Below are 12637 nucleotides of genomic sequence, written 5' to 3'. Positions count from 1 at the left end.
AAGCGACGCGCAATGACCAGGCCGGCTGTACAGGGGATAAGACGCGACCAGAGTTGCATGCTAAGCAAAGTAACTGCAGGAAACAACAGACGCTCTCTGTTTAGATTTCGTTTTTATTTTTTCAATAGAATGAGCTCTGCAGAAATCCGCAAGCCGGAAATATAGATAAACGGAAGTTGCCACCACCCGTACCATTGCTGGTTTTCTGCTTCAGCTTAGGGCCTGAGTGCTTCGGTTCATTTTCGTATTGGTCAAAAAAGGAAGAAAGAAAAAAGAAAGCTCTGCTAGGTGAAGGAATCGAGTTGTCGTTGCATGCGAGTCAGAGCCGACGCAGCCCAGCTGCGTTCTGTCGTTTAGACTCGTGTCAAATAATAGTAATGATAAAAATAAATTGTCAAATCAAACATGCCCTTGACAGGCATGTTTGATTGTTCAGCAAAGAACGTATACTAGATCTCTAGAGAAGATACTTTGAGGTCCACGTACCTATTATAGCACCGCAAGAATCCATAGCCAATTCGTTCTTGTCGATGTAAAGCCACTCGGCCTTTGCAGGGAACCACGGAGTCTTCAGATTGAAATATTTGAAACAATCCGTTGTGCAACGACGTTTGCAGGTTGGAATAACCTCAAATTCTGGGTCCTTCAGTTCCCAATCACTTTTGCCCCAATCTTTCACCGTCCATGTGTTTAAGCACGGTTGTTACGGCAAACTTTGAACCGACAGCTCAATCAACAAGTGTTTCTAAAATCTCTCTCTCTCTCTCTCTCTCTCTCTCTCTCTCTCTCTCTCTCTCAGGTGCTAATGACAACTTTGCAAGTCAGTCTCGTAGAAAAGGAAAGAGAATTAGCACACCCTTGAGCTCGCGACATGGGGCGTGTTTCTTATAACCTTTCGAACGATTCGATGAAGGACACATTGTTATAATTAAGTATACCGAGTCAAATACGTTCTTTTGGCGGAGTCTGTCATCGCGCACGTTACTTGTTACCCGAAGTTTTACCGGTGTCGCAAGGACACCACATCTGTGGCGCTCACAAAGGGGACTTCGGTGTTAACAGACGTCCTATGACACATTTCCGGTTCGGCCCTGTGCGCCATATCGCGAAATTTAGCGTGCAATAATAAAAAAAGAAAGCGATGGCAATATGACCGGCCTACGCAATATTCCGGCTGTACAACATCTTCCTGATGCCGTAATGGCCCTGTGGGGGCAGTTATTTACAGTTTTATAAGTGCTACTTAAGCTTCCACAAAATAAAGGCAAATATGCATACGAGAGCTTGAGGCACGAAACGTGTTTCCTCCCCAATTTTAACACGCCTAAACCGCAGCCGAGTTAAAACGTGGGCACGTAAAGTACTCACGCTTTCGTTTCACGAAGTTCGCTATAGTGGAAAGTATGATAGGGAGGTTATTGGAATCACTGATCTGCTATGCTTGGAACAAAAGGGTCTCTCTCTCTCTCTTTCTCTCTCTCTTGTCATCACGTGGTCTCGCGAGTGTAAAATCTTTAAACCGTCAAAACGCATAAAGCTTTAAAAAGAAGAAAGCAGGTTTAGTTTGAAGTGTTTGTGAAATCCTTCCTGACGAAAGAAGCTAAACCTGGACGTAGTTTGGTGCCGTCTTATCCCGAGGGAATTGCGCCAGAACCGCACGGTCAAGCAGGAAAGGCCGCGTTTCTTTGTCCTACATGAAAAGACCTTTGCCGTGTGTGTCTCGATCGCGCAACACCCACGGAACGAACCTTTACGACGGCTGCTTTACTTAGCGTTCGACGCACGCGACTTACCATCGCGCAGGTACTTCAACGGAGCCGGAGGACCTTCCTCACACGGTCCCGCCGCCGCCGGCCTTCCCGGAGGACCGGGCAGCCAGAGCGGAAACCACGGGAGCAGCCGGGGCGACAACGCCTCGGTGGCCTCGGACTCGCCGGGATTCAAGTCCCTCGGAGGCGTCGGCAGCGGCGGCGGCGGTGGCTACACCAGCACGCTGACGCCCATGCATCTGCGCAAGGCCAAGCTCATGTTCTTCTATGTGCGGTACCCGAGTTCGGCCATCCTCAAGATGTACTTCCCGGACATCAACTTCAACAAGAACAACACCGCGCAGCTCGTCAAGTGGTTCTCCAACTTTCGGTGAGTCCCCCCTATATGCTTCTGGTGCTATGGTCCTTGTTCTGATACCGAAACTATGGGCCGCCCTACAAGATTTGCCAGCGTTCTACAGTCGCAACCGCTACCGAGACTTTGCACCACAGTTCACCTCTTGCGATCATATTACAGTGGCGGCAGGGCGACAAGATACTTGTACAGACGTCCACATTCCTGTCTAGAGCACCCGAGCGCTGCGCTGCAGCCCAAAGAAAAACGTGTAATAACGCAGCATGTGTGAGGCTCAAGGTAGAGACTCAATATATTGTGTGGCTCGCCGAGCGTCCTTGTGGTTTCCGCTGTTCTCAAGCGTTGCCTCTCAAACCGAACGGGGGCGTACGCAGGCCGATTTCCTTGCATCGCAATGCACCGCTGTAAACACAAAAAGTGCGGACGTCTTCATTCCTGCTTACGGTTATCTCGCGCAAACCGCTGTATAGTCACTATGGGACATTGGCGAGCAGTTCATACCTCTCCCAGCAATCAGTGTTCGCGAAGGTTTATGTACGCCCGTTGCAAGCAAGCGGCTCTCGAGTTTTCCCCGAAGTCCACTCGGTGGGCTGATGCTTGTGAGGTCGTGGCTTGTAATGTGCACGTGTTTCCATCTGCCAGAGATCTCTCGTTCGACGCTTCCATAAGACGCATTCGTGTTACGACAATCGAGGTAGACGTGTTCAGGAAGTCATTAGGCATGCATGGAAGAAGGATCAATCATTGAGCTTTGTCGAAAGGATAGCTGAGAGCTACGCGGAGACGAACGAACAGTAGAAAAAAGAAAAACGAAATGCCATGCACAATGAGACTTGAACGAGCCACGTGGCACGAAGGACGCGTCCCCCTTTCAAGTGCGGCAGCTGAGCACTCGAGCGAGCTCCTCCGCCACCGCTTCTAGGGCTACAAAAGAACGCACTCGTCGTCAAGAACTCGTCATGGCGCAGGTGGGGGGGGGGGGGGGGGGGGGTTGTTGACGCCCGAAGCGCAACACGGCTGCACAAACGCTATTTCCTCGGTCGATGATGACGATCGAGAGAGAGCAACGCGACTACGTCATGAGTGTATACCCAAATCATACCACCGCTGCCACCACTCGTGGAGGTCCTTCTCGCCACTTGAGCTTCAAACTCCTTCCCCCCCCCCCCCGAGGGTGGTTAGACGGCGGTGTCTTACCCTTCCCTCCGTCCTTTCTCAACACTTGCATCGTCGTCGTCGTCGTCGTTGAAAAAAACTAAGAAAAACTCGGCCGACAAGCGGTACATAAGGGAGGCCGGGGCGAGCACGCGCCCAACGAAGCAGCCTCGGGCGTTTGTCGACGCCCGTGTCAGCAACAAAAAGTTCAGCAGTTCGTCTTGAGTATGCGGAGCTAGCTGCTGGGGCCATTGTTTAAGGCCCTGCGGTGTCAGTGTTTTGATGCATCTTGGCAGGAGAGCGGCCGCAGAGCTTGCGAAAAGATATAGTGTATAGACCGGCTGTGCACACACGGTCGCCCCCCCCTTTCCCTTCTTCTTCCCCCTTTCCCTGGACACGTTCGCGGTGATAAGAGGAGGCAGAGAGAGGCCCGCACTCGATCCCCACAAGTCCCGTTATCGCTTACTTCGGGGGGCACACGCGCGCAATTTAACCGGAGATTGGCAACCGTCGAAAAACTGTACGTAGTTACGCCTTCCTCGTCTTTAAGGGGCGGAGGGGGGCAGCAGCGACCAGTTTTGCGCGGCGGTGGGTCCGAGCGACGTCTATGAAAACAGCTGGCCGAGAACGAGAGAGATTGCCCCTCCCTAACCCGTCGGCGATTCCTTCTATACCGCACAGCTTGCTTCTCCGTGTCCACGTTGACAACCCCCCCCCCCCCCCCCCCACGGGTCCAGTGAACGGTGTCCAAGAAGGGTGGGAGATAGTGTGCGAGTACCGGCTGAAAAAGGAGCTGCGGATGGCTAGGACGGCTTCGCGAACTAGATCGGACGCACCCCCTCTCCTCGCTTGAGTCGGGACACCCCAACCCCCATCCAGCGCTCCGCGCTTTGTTTATCGCAGGCCTGCACGCTGACCGCTCGAGTCGCGCCGCAAGATTGCCGCGCCAGAGAGAGAGAGAGAGGCGTCTGGTGCGTCGTCATCGCCGAATATAATTTCCCCCGTCGAAGTGCGTTTTTAAGTCGCACTACGCGTAGCGTACAGCTCCGGGCATTGTTCTTAACATTTTGAGGGAGAGCGGTCGGAGGCCCGCGCCTTTTGGAGTCTTGGTCGGCAGACGGTGTTTGGGGACAAGAAGCGCCGCTTCGTGTTTGCTGGGCCGACCACAGCACGATCCGATAGAGCCGGGGACCGCGCGGCGCGTTGGTCATTCTCATGCGTCATCCGCCTCCTCTGGCTATAGAATACTGAGAAATTGGCTAATCGTGCATAAGGGACGGGAGGTTCTTGTCAAGAATGGGCCATTGGGCACCTGTATGTGTCGTCGACTTTCAGCGCGGCGAAAGTGGTTAATCAACGCACTGGAGAAATCAGATAATGAAGGTGCCGACGTTCTCCTGTGCATGTCTGCTTCAGTGGCGTAGCCACGATTTTGTTTTTTTTTTCTGAAAGGAGGGATGGGGGAGAGCACGTGCTTGTTGTGCCCCTCCGCCTCCGTCTACGTCCCCGGTCTTCTCATACTGTCTTGGTAGCAGGACCTGTTTGTCAAGAGACCACCAACGACTTCACGTGTAACCATTTTATGAAACTCCTCTGGTAACAGTCACGGTACACGTGGCGGTGCTTACTACTACTTGCAAAAGTGTGCGAGGATTGTGCACATGGCAAGCGGAGCACGCGTTCGGGCAACCTCTGAACCGAGAGACCGACATCGATCCGCGATAATGGTACGGTGGCGTCGCCTGTCGGCGGTGAGGCGCAACACTGCGCGCCGCTCGCCCGACACGTGCGCTGCGTCGAAAGGCCGCAGGAGTTGGGGTGCTGCGCCCGGTCTTTGGAGGGTTCGCCGTTCCTGTACCCGGACGAAAGCTTGCTTAGACAGTCGATTTTTTTTGTTGTAAATTATCGGAAATAATTGTCCACAGTAGAATTGTTTCAAATGGGTTCAAGGCAAGCAGACTCGGAACAAAAGTTGCGACAGTGTCATAGGTGCAGTGTGCTCTTTTGAAGTAAACGAAACGAAAAGCGTCAGAACCTTTGCAAATTCATTTTGGTGCCAGCGGAACGCATTTCACACTAGAAGCTGAATGACATTTAAACTTTATTTGTTCAATTTCCGCATGACGTGGAAGTAGACGTATAAATTTCAGGCAGGAACTGTCGGTCTCCCCAACCTACATGTCATCGGTTTATCGAGAGCTTGAAATCAAATCTGGGGATGAAGCGATGCCCTTTACAGCCGTTCGCGCGAAGTGATACGCAGTTTGCACATAACAAATCATTGCTGGCAAACAATCGTCGCGCATGTATTTCCACTCGCAATCCGAATCGTCTCAACGCGTTATTATTTTGGTTTTCACCGACTATTTAATGCACTGACATTGGATTGGATTGGAGAAACTTTATTTATGCCTGCAGTTGGGCGCTCGCGCGCCCCGACGAGGGCCTACGTCATCCTCGAAGGTGCCGTTACAGATGCGCCAGCCAATGACGTTCGCTCATTCCCGTGACGTCACGGCCGGAACTACATTTGGGAGCGCGGAGGCATACAAGTGGACAGGATGTAGTGCGGTCGTGTGTGGCCGGAGTTCGCACTGAAATTCTGGTCGCGCGCGCCGGATGCCTCGACTGCGGAAGCGTGCTCAGTCCGCCAGGCGCGTTCGAGCGTTCGCCCTCACGTCTCTCTGCGCGTTCGAATCGTTTGAACCCGGCAGCGCTGCAGTGGCAGAGGTTTGAATCGGAGCGGCTGTTTTCCTTTGAGCAGTGTCGAAGCGTTTCGGGTCGCCTGCAGCGTAGCATTCCCGCGTCATTGTGCACGTATTCGGTTCGGTCACTGATCCGAAGCAGCCTGTTCTCGCGTGACAAGGACCAGCACGATCGCCCTAAAAAAGATGTTGAATTCATATAACTCGGGGCGCCAGGAGAATAATGCTGCTTAGGGCGTTTTTTTTTACTTCTTCTTTTGTGTGTTTCCTCTTTTTTCTTGGCCAGGAATCTCTTTTATATTTTATTTTTTCGCGTTTCAACTCGGTCCAAGCGGCCCCATCCGTGTCATTTACAGGATGTCCTGAGATTTCGCCGTTTTTTTTTAGAAATCTCTTACTTTTTTCGTTACATGTGCATTTCGTGCGCTTCATTTATGACGCGATGCTTCTTTATTCGCCGAGCTCGTAAATTGAAATTCTGTCTGAGCAAAAAAGAAAAATGCGAAGAAAAATTATACAGGCAGGATTCTAACGGTATTTCACACCTTGGTTGGGAGCTAGTTATTATGATTATTATTATCATCACCATCATCATCATCTGCAACACTTTGAGTGTAACCTTCGCAAAAAGAGCCAAGCAGCAGAAAAAGTTATGTGAGTACAGACCATTCCACACTTTCATGAAATCGCGAAAGCTCCTTACCAGAGGCATCGAAAAACCGTGTGCTACTAAACGTCTTCGAAAAGCAGTAGAAATAAAGCCGGAAAGTCATGCCCTCTTCGTAGCAGCGGAGCTAATTGCACACGTCCTTAATCACGCATTCACGGCCGCTGCTAAGTAACCTTCTAAGCTTAAGTGAATCAGGTTTTACGGCGGCGCTGCCCGCAAGCGTGTTTAGCTTCGCTTATGCTTAAAGCCCTCCAAGCAAAATCTGGAGAATGGGATTCACTTTCGACGAGGATCCCTTCTCGCAGCTCGACCCCGCGAAATCGAATTACGCACGTGCGCGGGCCTCGGCTAAAACGCTCGTTTACCTCACAGCCGTAAGGCACCAGGAGTTTATCGCGTCGAAAGCGTGCATTCTGCCGACCAAATTCATTAAAAAAAGAAAAGAAAGAGGAAAGAAAAGAAAAGAAAAGAAGGAAAAGAATGATAGGTGGGCTTCTCCAAAGCGCCTGCGCGCCTTACAACGCAGCCTTCTTTAGGGAGCGCAACTGCTCGGCGGCGAAGCCTTCTTCGCCTCCCCTTATATCCTCGTTCTCCTCCACACCCACCCCGCGACTCGCTTCGTTAATTAGGATAATTTCCGCTCGCGCTAATTTCTCCGTGTACCGGTCTGCGCGAGCTCTCGTATGGCTGCACGGGTTCCTCTGACTTCTGCGGGGCGAGCACGCTGCTCTCGGGAAAGGCAGAGCGTCTGGCGTCTTGGCTTCGCAGTAGGCGTAGTGTGCGGCAGATGGCGCCCAGTCCTGCAACTAACTGAGTCTGCGTGGTCTTCCTCTGGCCACGAGCGAGGAAGAGAGAGAGCGAGCGAGAGGGCGCAGTTGAGAAACACGGTAATCTGGCCTAAGTTGCCGGGAAGAAGACTAGGGCCGCATAGCGATGGAAAGGGTGGCGAGCGTCTCGAATTTGGCAGGCGGGCCTTGACGCGCATGGGGTAGCACGCGAGGATTTATTGGCCAGTTGCTTGCTCCGAAGTTTCGCGCACCGTACGTGATGCCCGCGCACGAAGTGATGTTCTCTATCCGCCGCCATGGCCCACAGTGGCGCTGGCTAACACTCCCTGGGCTAGGTCTGAAGTCACACATACAGAAATACGCAGGAAAGCGTATACGGAGGTAGCACCTCAATAGTACACCGTCGCAGGCGTGTTTATGGAGGGGGAAAGTTGTGGATTCGGCTCCCACCTTTCGGCATGTTGGCTTTCCGTTCAGTCGCATTTCTGTTTTTCCTTATTGTTTTCCTTCGTCTCTGTTAATAACAATATATTAATTTGCCCTGCACTTTTCCTGGCTTCATTGTCTCCCTGCTTCGTGTGGTTGTAAATGATAATCATAAAAACTCCAGCCTCTCGGTTCTTCTTATTCTCACTCGCAGCAGTGGATAGGATGTGACAAGGAGTGCAGGAATTGCCTTTGCGTATGCATCTCCGTGACCGACCAAAAGCTCGTTGTTTTCGGAAGATTCATTCGAAAGCTTCTTCTCGTCATGTTTGTTCTCGTTTACTCGAGGTATTGTACTCTTCAGTCTGGGGGCAACAAAAGAAAAAAAGAGGGGTGGGTGGGTGGAGGAATAGAAAAAGTAACGTAAAGTTCGTTGCTTGTTCGCTGGCTCGCTGTTCCCTTCCTTTCATGCTAATTGCCAGTTGTTTGTATTTCACTTAACTGTCATCATTAGTGACTCACGCATTACATTGATTAGTACAGTCCTAAAGAACAAATGATATCTGCCCAGCTCTCATTTAACTTCGTCAGCTTGATGTTCGGCCTTTTCTTGCTTGTCCCTCATCTGCAGGCGCGTCAGTATCAACAGCAAGAGAGACAAAAAAAAAAGCAAGAAACACGAGGCGTTTCTTATAAGTAAATGGCCGCGCCGGCGTAATCAAATGCACTCTGCGGAAAAAAAAACGAATGAAACAAAAGAAAAGGAAGAAACGTTGCGCCTTTCCTACACCACCCACATATGACATTAAGGGAGCGTAAACAATGCGCCTCAGTGGATGGCTTCAGTCCGTCCTCTTCTTTCCCGCCGTTTTTGCCAGGCGTGAAAGGCGCCGGGCTTCTTTCTCAACTAATGCCAAGCGAAGAACGTTAGCGCACGCGCGCCAAGCCAAGTCAAGCCGGCCCGAGTCGAAATTACTCAAGAGATAAGCAAGCCGGCGCTCCATCGCCGCAAACAACGGTCATTGTCGTAAGCTGATGCAAACACAGGGTCAGCCGCGAAGAAGATTGGCGCTGAGCGGAAGGGGGCGCTGCCGGCGGCGCTAACGCCTGCCCCACTCACTGCGCTAGGGGGCGCCACTGTGCGGCCTCTGATGAACCAGAAAACAGACGGCGATGATCGTCATGGGAAAGGAGTCGCCCCGAAGTCTGCATGTTATTTACTGCTACAGAAGATACTATAGAAGGCGATGCAGAAGCAAGTCAGCCGAGCTGGCGTTTTCCGCGTCTGAGCTGAGCGTGTGTTGAGGGTAATGCTGTTTGCGAGTCTTAATCGTGTTTTGGCCCGGGCGTTCTCCGGCCGTGCTCGGCCCTCTGCTAGTTCGGTGCTCTTTTTTTTTTTTTTGTCTCAGTGGCAGTGCCTTCGGTCTCTCTCTCTCTCTTTTGAATGCACGCTGTCATTAGCTCCGCCTGGTGGTTGGTAGTGGTGATGACGGTGGTTGTTGTTGCTGCGTTGCCGCTGCCCCTCCCCCCACTAAATCTTTGTCTCGTTTGATTTTGCGGAGCCGAGCAGAAGAGAGCTCTCGGGGACAATTAATTCGGACCCGCAGCCAAGCCGAGCCGGCGATGTTCGCGTGGCTGAAGACAAGCGATGTTGTTTAAAGGATCCCCGATGACCTCCTCCACATTTGGGCGCATGAGAAAAAAAAGAAGAAAGAAATGATGCCAAGAAGGGGGAAGTCTTCAAATCAGGTGCGGCTTCGTATAGCGAGTGCTTTCTTTTGTGCACTGTCTTGTCTCGTTTTTGCGTTTATCTAGCAGGCAGTGATCGGTTCTGCACGGTTAGAACGAGAAAGATAGTGCGCGCGGGTTGAGGTAGGAGACTGAAGGCGCGGCAGATGATCGCTTCTAATGACGAATAGCGCCGCCGCTTACTGCGTGATAAGAAGCCTGGTATGAGGAGGTCGAAAGAACGAGGGCTCGCTGCGCTTACTCGCTGCTTTGGGGGTGGTATCGTGTTTGTTTGTTTGTTTGTCTGTGTTTGTTTGTTTCACTCGGCGCGTGGCGTGTGTTCGCTGCCCGCGGACCACCTCTCGCAAGGGAATCGGGGGAACACGAGCCAGAACACTTTCCCTGTTACTCCGCCACCCCTTTCTTCTCTCTATCTCTCTCTCTCTCTTGCACGCGATACGGACGCGCACGCACATGCAACGCGCTTTCTTGTGCTCTCGCGCCTGTTTCTTTTTCGAACGGGGTTACACACTGCTGCTCGCTATCAGTCGTTTGTTGTTGTTTGGCAAAGCGACCAGCGGGGGGAGGGGTTGAGTTAGGAAGAACAGGGAGGACTGGGATGCCCGGAGAAGCGGGGAGGAAATTGGGCGACGGGGGAAGGGTTAGGGTGAGCTGAAGATAAGAGAAGCAGGCAGGAGGGCTTTCTTCCACTTTCGCGCTGCATCTGACGACGGACCGACCGACCGACCCGACGCGAGCGTTGTTTATTATGTGTCCGCGTGTGTTATTATTTTTTTTCGGGAACCACGGGGAGGGCGACGTCGAGAAGAGATGCTGCTCTGTTGTTTTGCGGCCAGAGTTCATTAAGTAGGGAAGGAGGAGGGAGCGTGGAACGCGGTGCTGGGAGTGGCGAAAAAAAAAAAAGAATTGCGAGCGCCCTCTGACGGTCGCACGCCGCTCACGACAGGCGAGAGAGAGTTGAAGGAAGGTGGAGCCACTGTACGGGGAAGGCTTTTCAGCGTCCTGGAAGAGAGCTTGAGGAGGCAGTGCATTCGCTCAGTCCGTTAATTACCGACGGGAGGAGGCGCAGGACGACGACGACGCGAGTCGGCGGCAGCAGGGCAAGGGGTTTGGGGGGAGAGAGGCCCAAGGAACCGAGCGTTCGTGAAAAAAAGAAACAGCGACGCTCGACGGACGAATGCAGAAGCAGCACAGCGGTGACGATGGAGCGTCAGAGTGGCGCGTGTATCTAAATTAGTGCCGCACCCCCTCTCCCCCCCCCCTACGCAACCTTCGTCTTTTCCTTCGCCTTCTCCCGGCCATCCCATCGCGCTTCCTTCTTGTCCGTTGACTTTTATTGACTTTTACGAGCGCCGGCTTTGGGGCGAGGATTGGCTCATCTTGGAGAGAAAACGTGGCTTGCGTCGCCGTCGCAGCTCTTCGCGCAACTTGTTTGTTTTTTCTCCGATTCCCGTACTCCCCCCTTCCCCCTCCCCCTGCCAATCTGATGATGCTCGAGGCTCTGTTGTGTGTATGTGTTGCTCCGTCCGCTGATGGGAGCGCTTGCAGCAAGGATGACGCGAACCGGCTAATGACCACCGACGCTTATGGTGCTCTCGTATAGTGCTCTCCTTTTCCCCGTTTCTTTATTCCTTTTCGCTTTAAGTGTGGCGTACTTAGCTTACTTGTGGTACCTATATTAACGGGATCGGGAAGCAGTTCCCGCCGTTTCCCCGATGGTTCCTCTCCGTCCTGCTATTTCTGCAGCGTCCCCGAAGTAGCGATTGTAAGGGTTCGTTCCGGCAGCAGTGTGGTTCGGTTCTGTTACGGCTATCTGGTGTCTGCTAGTGATGATGGCACGTCCTCGCTGGTTCCCTACACAATTCGTTCGCTGGTTTCCAGTTTCTGTTGCTCTCTTAATCAGGGAAGTTGGAATGCTTTTACGCGTACGCACATTACCAGAACGATAAACATAAGTCGTAACAAGTGTGGAAGCGTACCATGCGAAAGTGTGACCGATGTAGACCTAATGTAGAGCCTATATGGCCCAGCGTTAGGATTATACGAGTCATAGGTATGACCATTATGAGCCAGCGGACAACCAGTATGATACTGGTTGTCAACCAGTATGATACTATACGTCAATGTAGGACCAACGTTGATCTAGTTTATAATGGTGCTAAGTTGTCACCCTTTATGCATCCAGGCTACACGGCGAACGCTATCGCCCTTAGTTTGCGTATCAGAATCTCCCCCCGCCTTCATTTTGCTACTGTATAGCCTGGCTACCCCGACTTCACACATCTATAGTGACAACGACATGGTTGTGGAATTGCTACCGCCACAGACCACTGTGACGCCATCTTCTCGCTCACTTATTATCTGCAGTCCTGGAGGCTAACATGAAGGGATGCACCTGATTTTCTTACAAGGGTACAAAGTTGTCTTTTCTCTTCTTCGCTTACATAACGAAAGCCCCTTGGCGAGTCTTAAGCGAGAGAGAGATAACAGGTGACACTTCTTTAGTAATTTCTTTTTCGGGATACCACTCATCGATTCTTTTTGCAGCGCGTTATATCTTTCTAGCAGGACTTGCTGCTGGACAACTTGTTACAGCGTGAAGGATGCAAACGCATGCACAAACGCGTGTGCATTAGTTTGCGCCCTTCAGACTGCCATTGTGACTTTCTAGAGCTTTGAGACAGCGTAGTTTTGAGCATGACGTGGTATTCAGTCGCGGCGGCAGCTGCGGCTCCCTTTACCCAACCCGTGCTGGACCCAAAGTATAGGACCAATGTCACCCAACGTAGGGGCCAACATTGGCCTAATGATGGGCCTACAGTGACTGAGCCATTAGGGTTGTCAGACCCTTAACTATCAACGTTTTGTAGTCAACACGCAATTAAGTTGGGATTATCTAGTGGCACTGCACCGTGTGCCAAACCGGCGCGTTGATTTAACCCACGATCGCAACCCTAACGTCGCCCAGTACTTCACGAGAGCCAAGCAGGAACCCCTAAAAGCTATCTCAGTTTAAAAAA

General features: G+C 51.9%; 1 protein-coding gene across 4 annotated transcripts in view; it reads left to right on the top strand.

The window, feature by feature from the left end:
- The window catches only part of pros (homeobox protein prospero), a 256693-nt gene that overhangs the window by 208151 nt on the left and 35905 nt on the right, over positions 1-12637 (top strand). For all 4 annotated transcript variants that reach the window (XR_012829655.1, XM_075699409.1, XM_075699410.1 and 1 more), the window contains one exon: positions 1804-2139. Coding sequence is in view for 3 of the 4 variants with exons in the window: in XM_075699409.1 (XP_075555524.1) it covers positions 1804-2139 (336 nt within the window). In the remaining variant the exon portion in view is untranslated. The remainder of the gene's footprint in view (positions 1-1803; positions 2140-12637) is intronic.

This window comes from Dermacentor variabilis, chromosome 7, assembly GCF_050947875.1.
Source record: "Dermacentor variabilis isolate Ectoservices chromosome 7, ASM5094787v1, whole genome shotgun sequence".
Taxonomy (NCBI): domain Eukaryota; kingdom Metazoa; phylum Arthropoda; class Arachnida; order Ixodida; family Ixodidae; genus Dermacentor; species Dermacentor variabilis.
The sequence above is the reverse complement of the archived record's forward strand: the minus strand, read 5'-3'. Positions and strand labels throughout refer to the sequence as shown.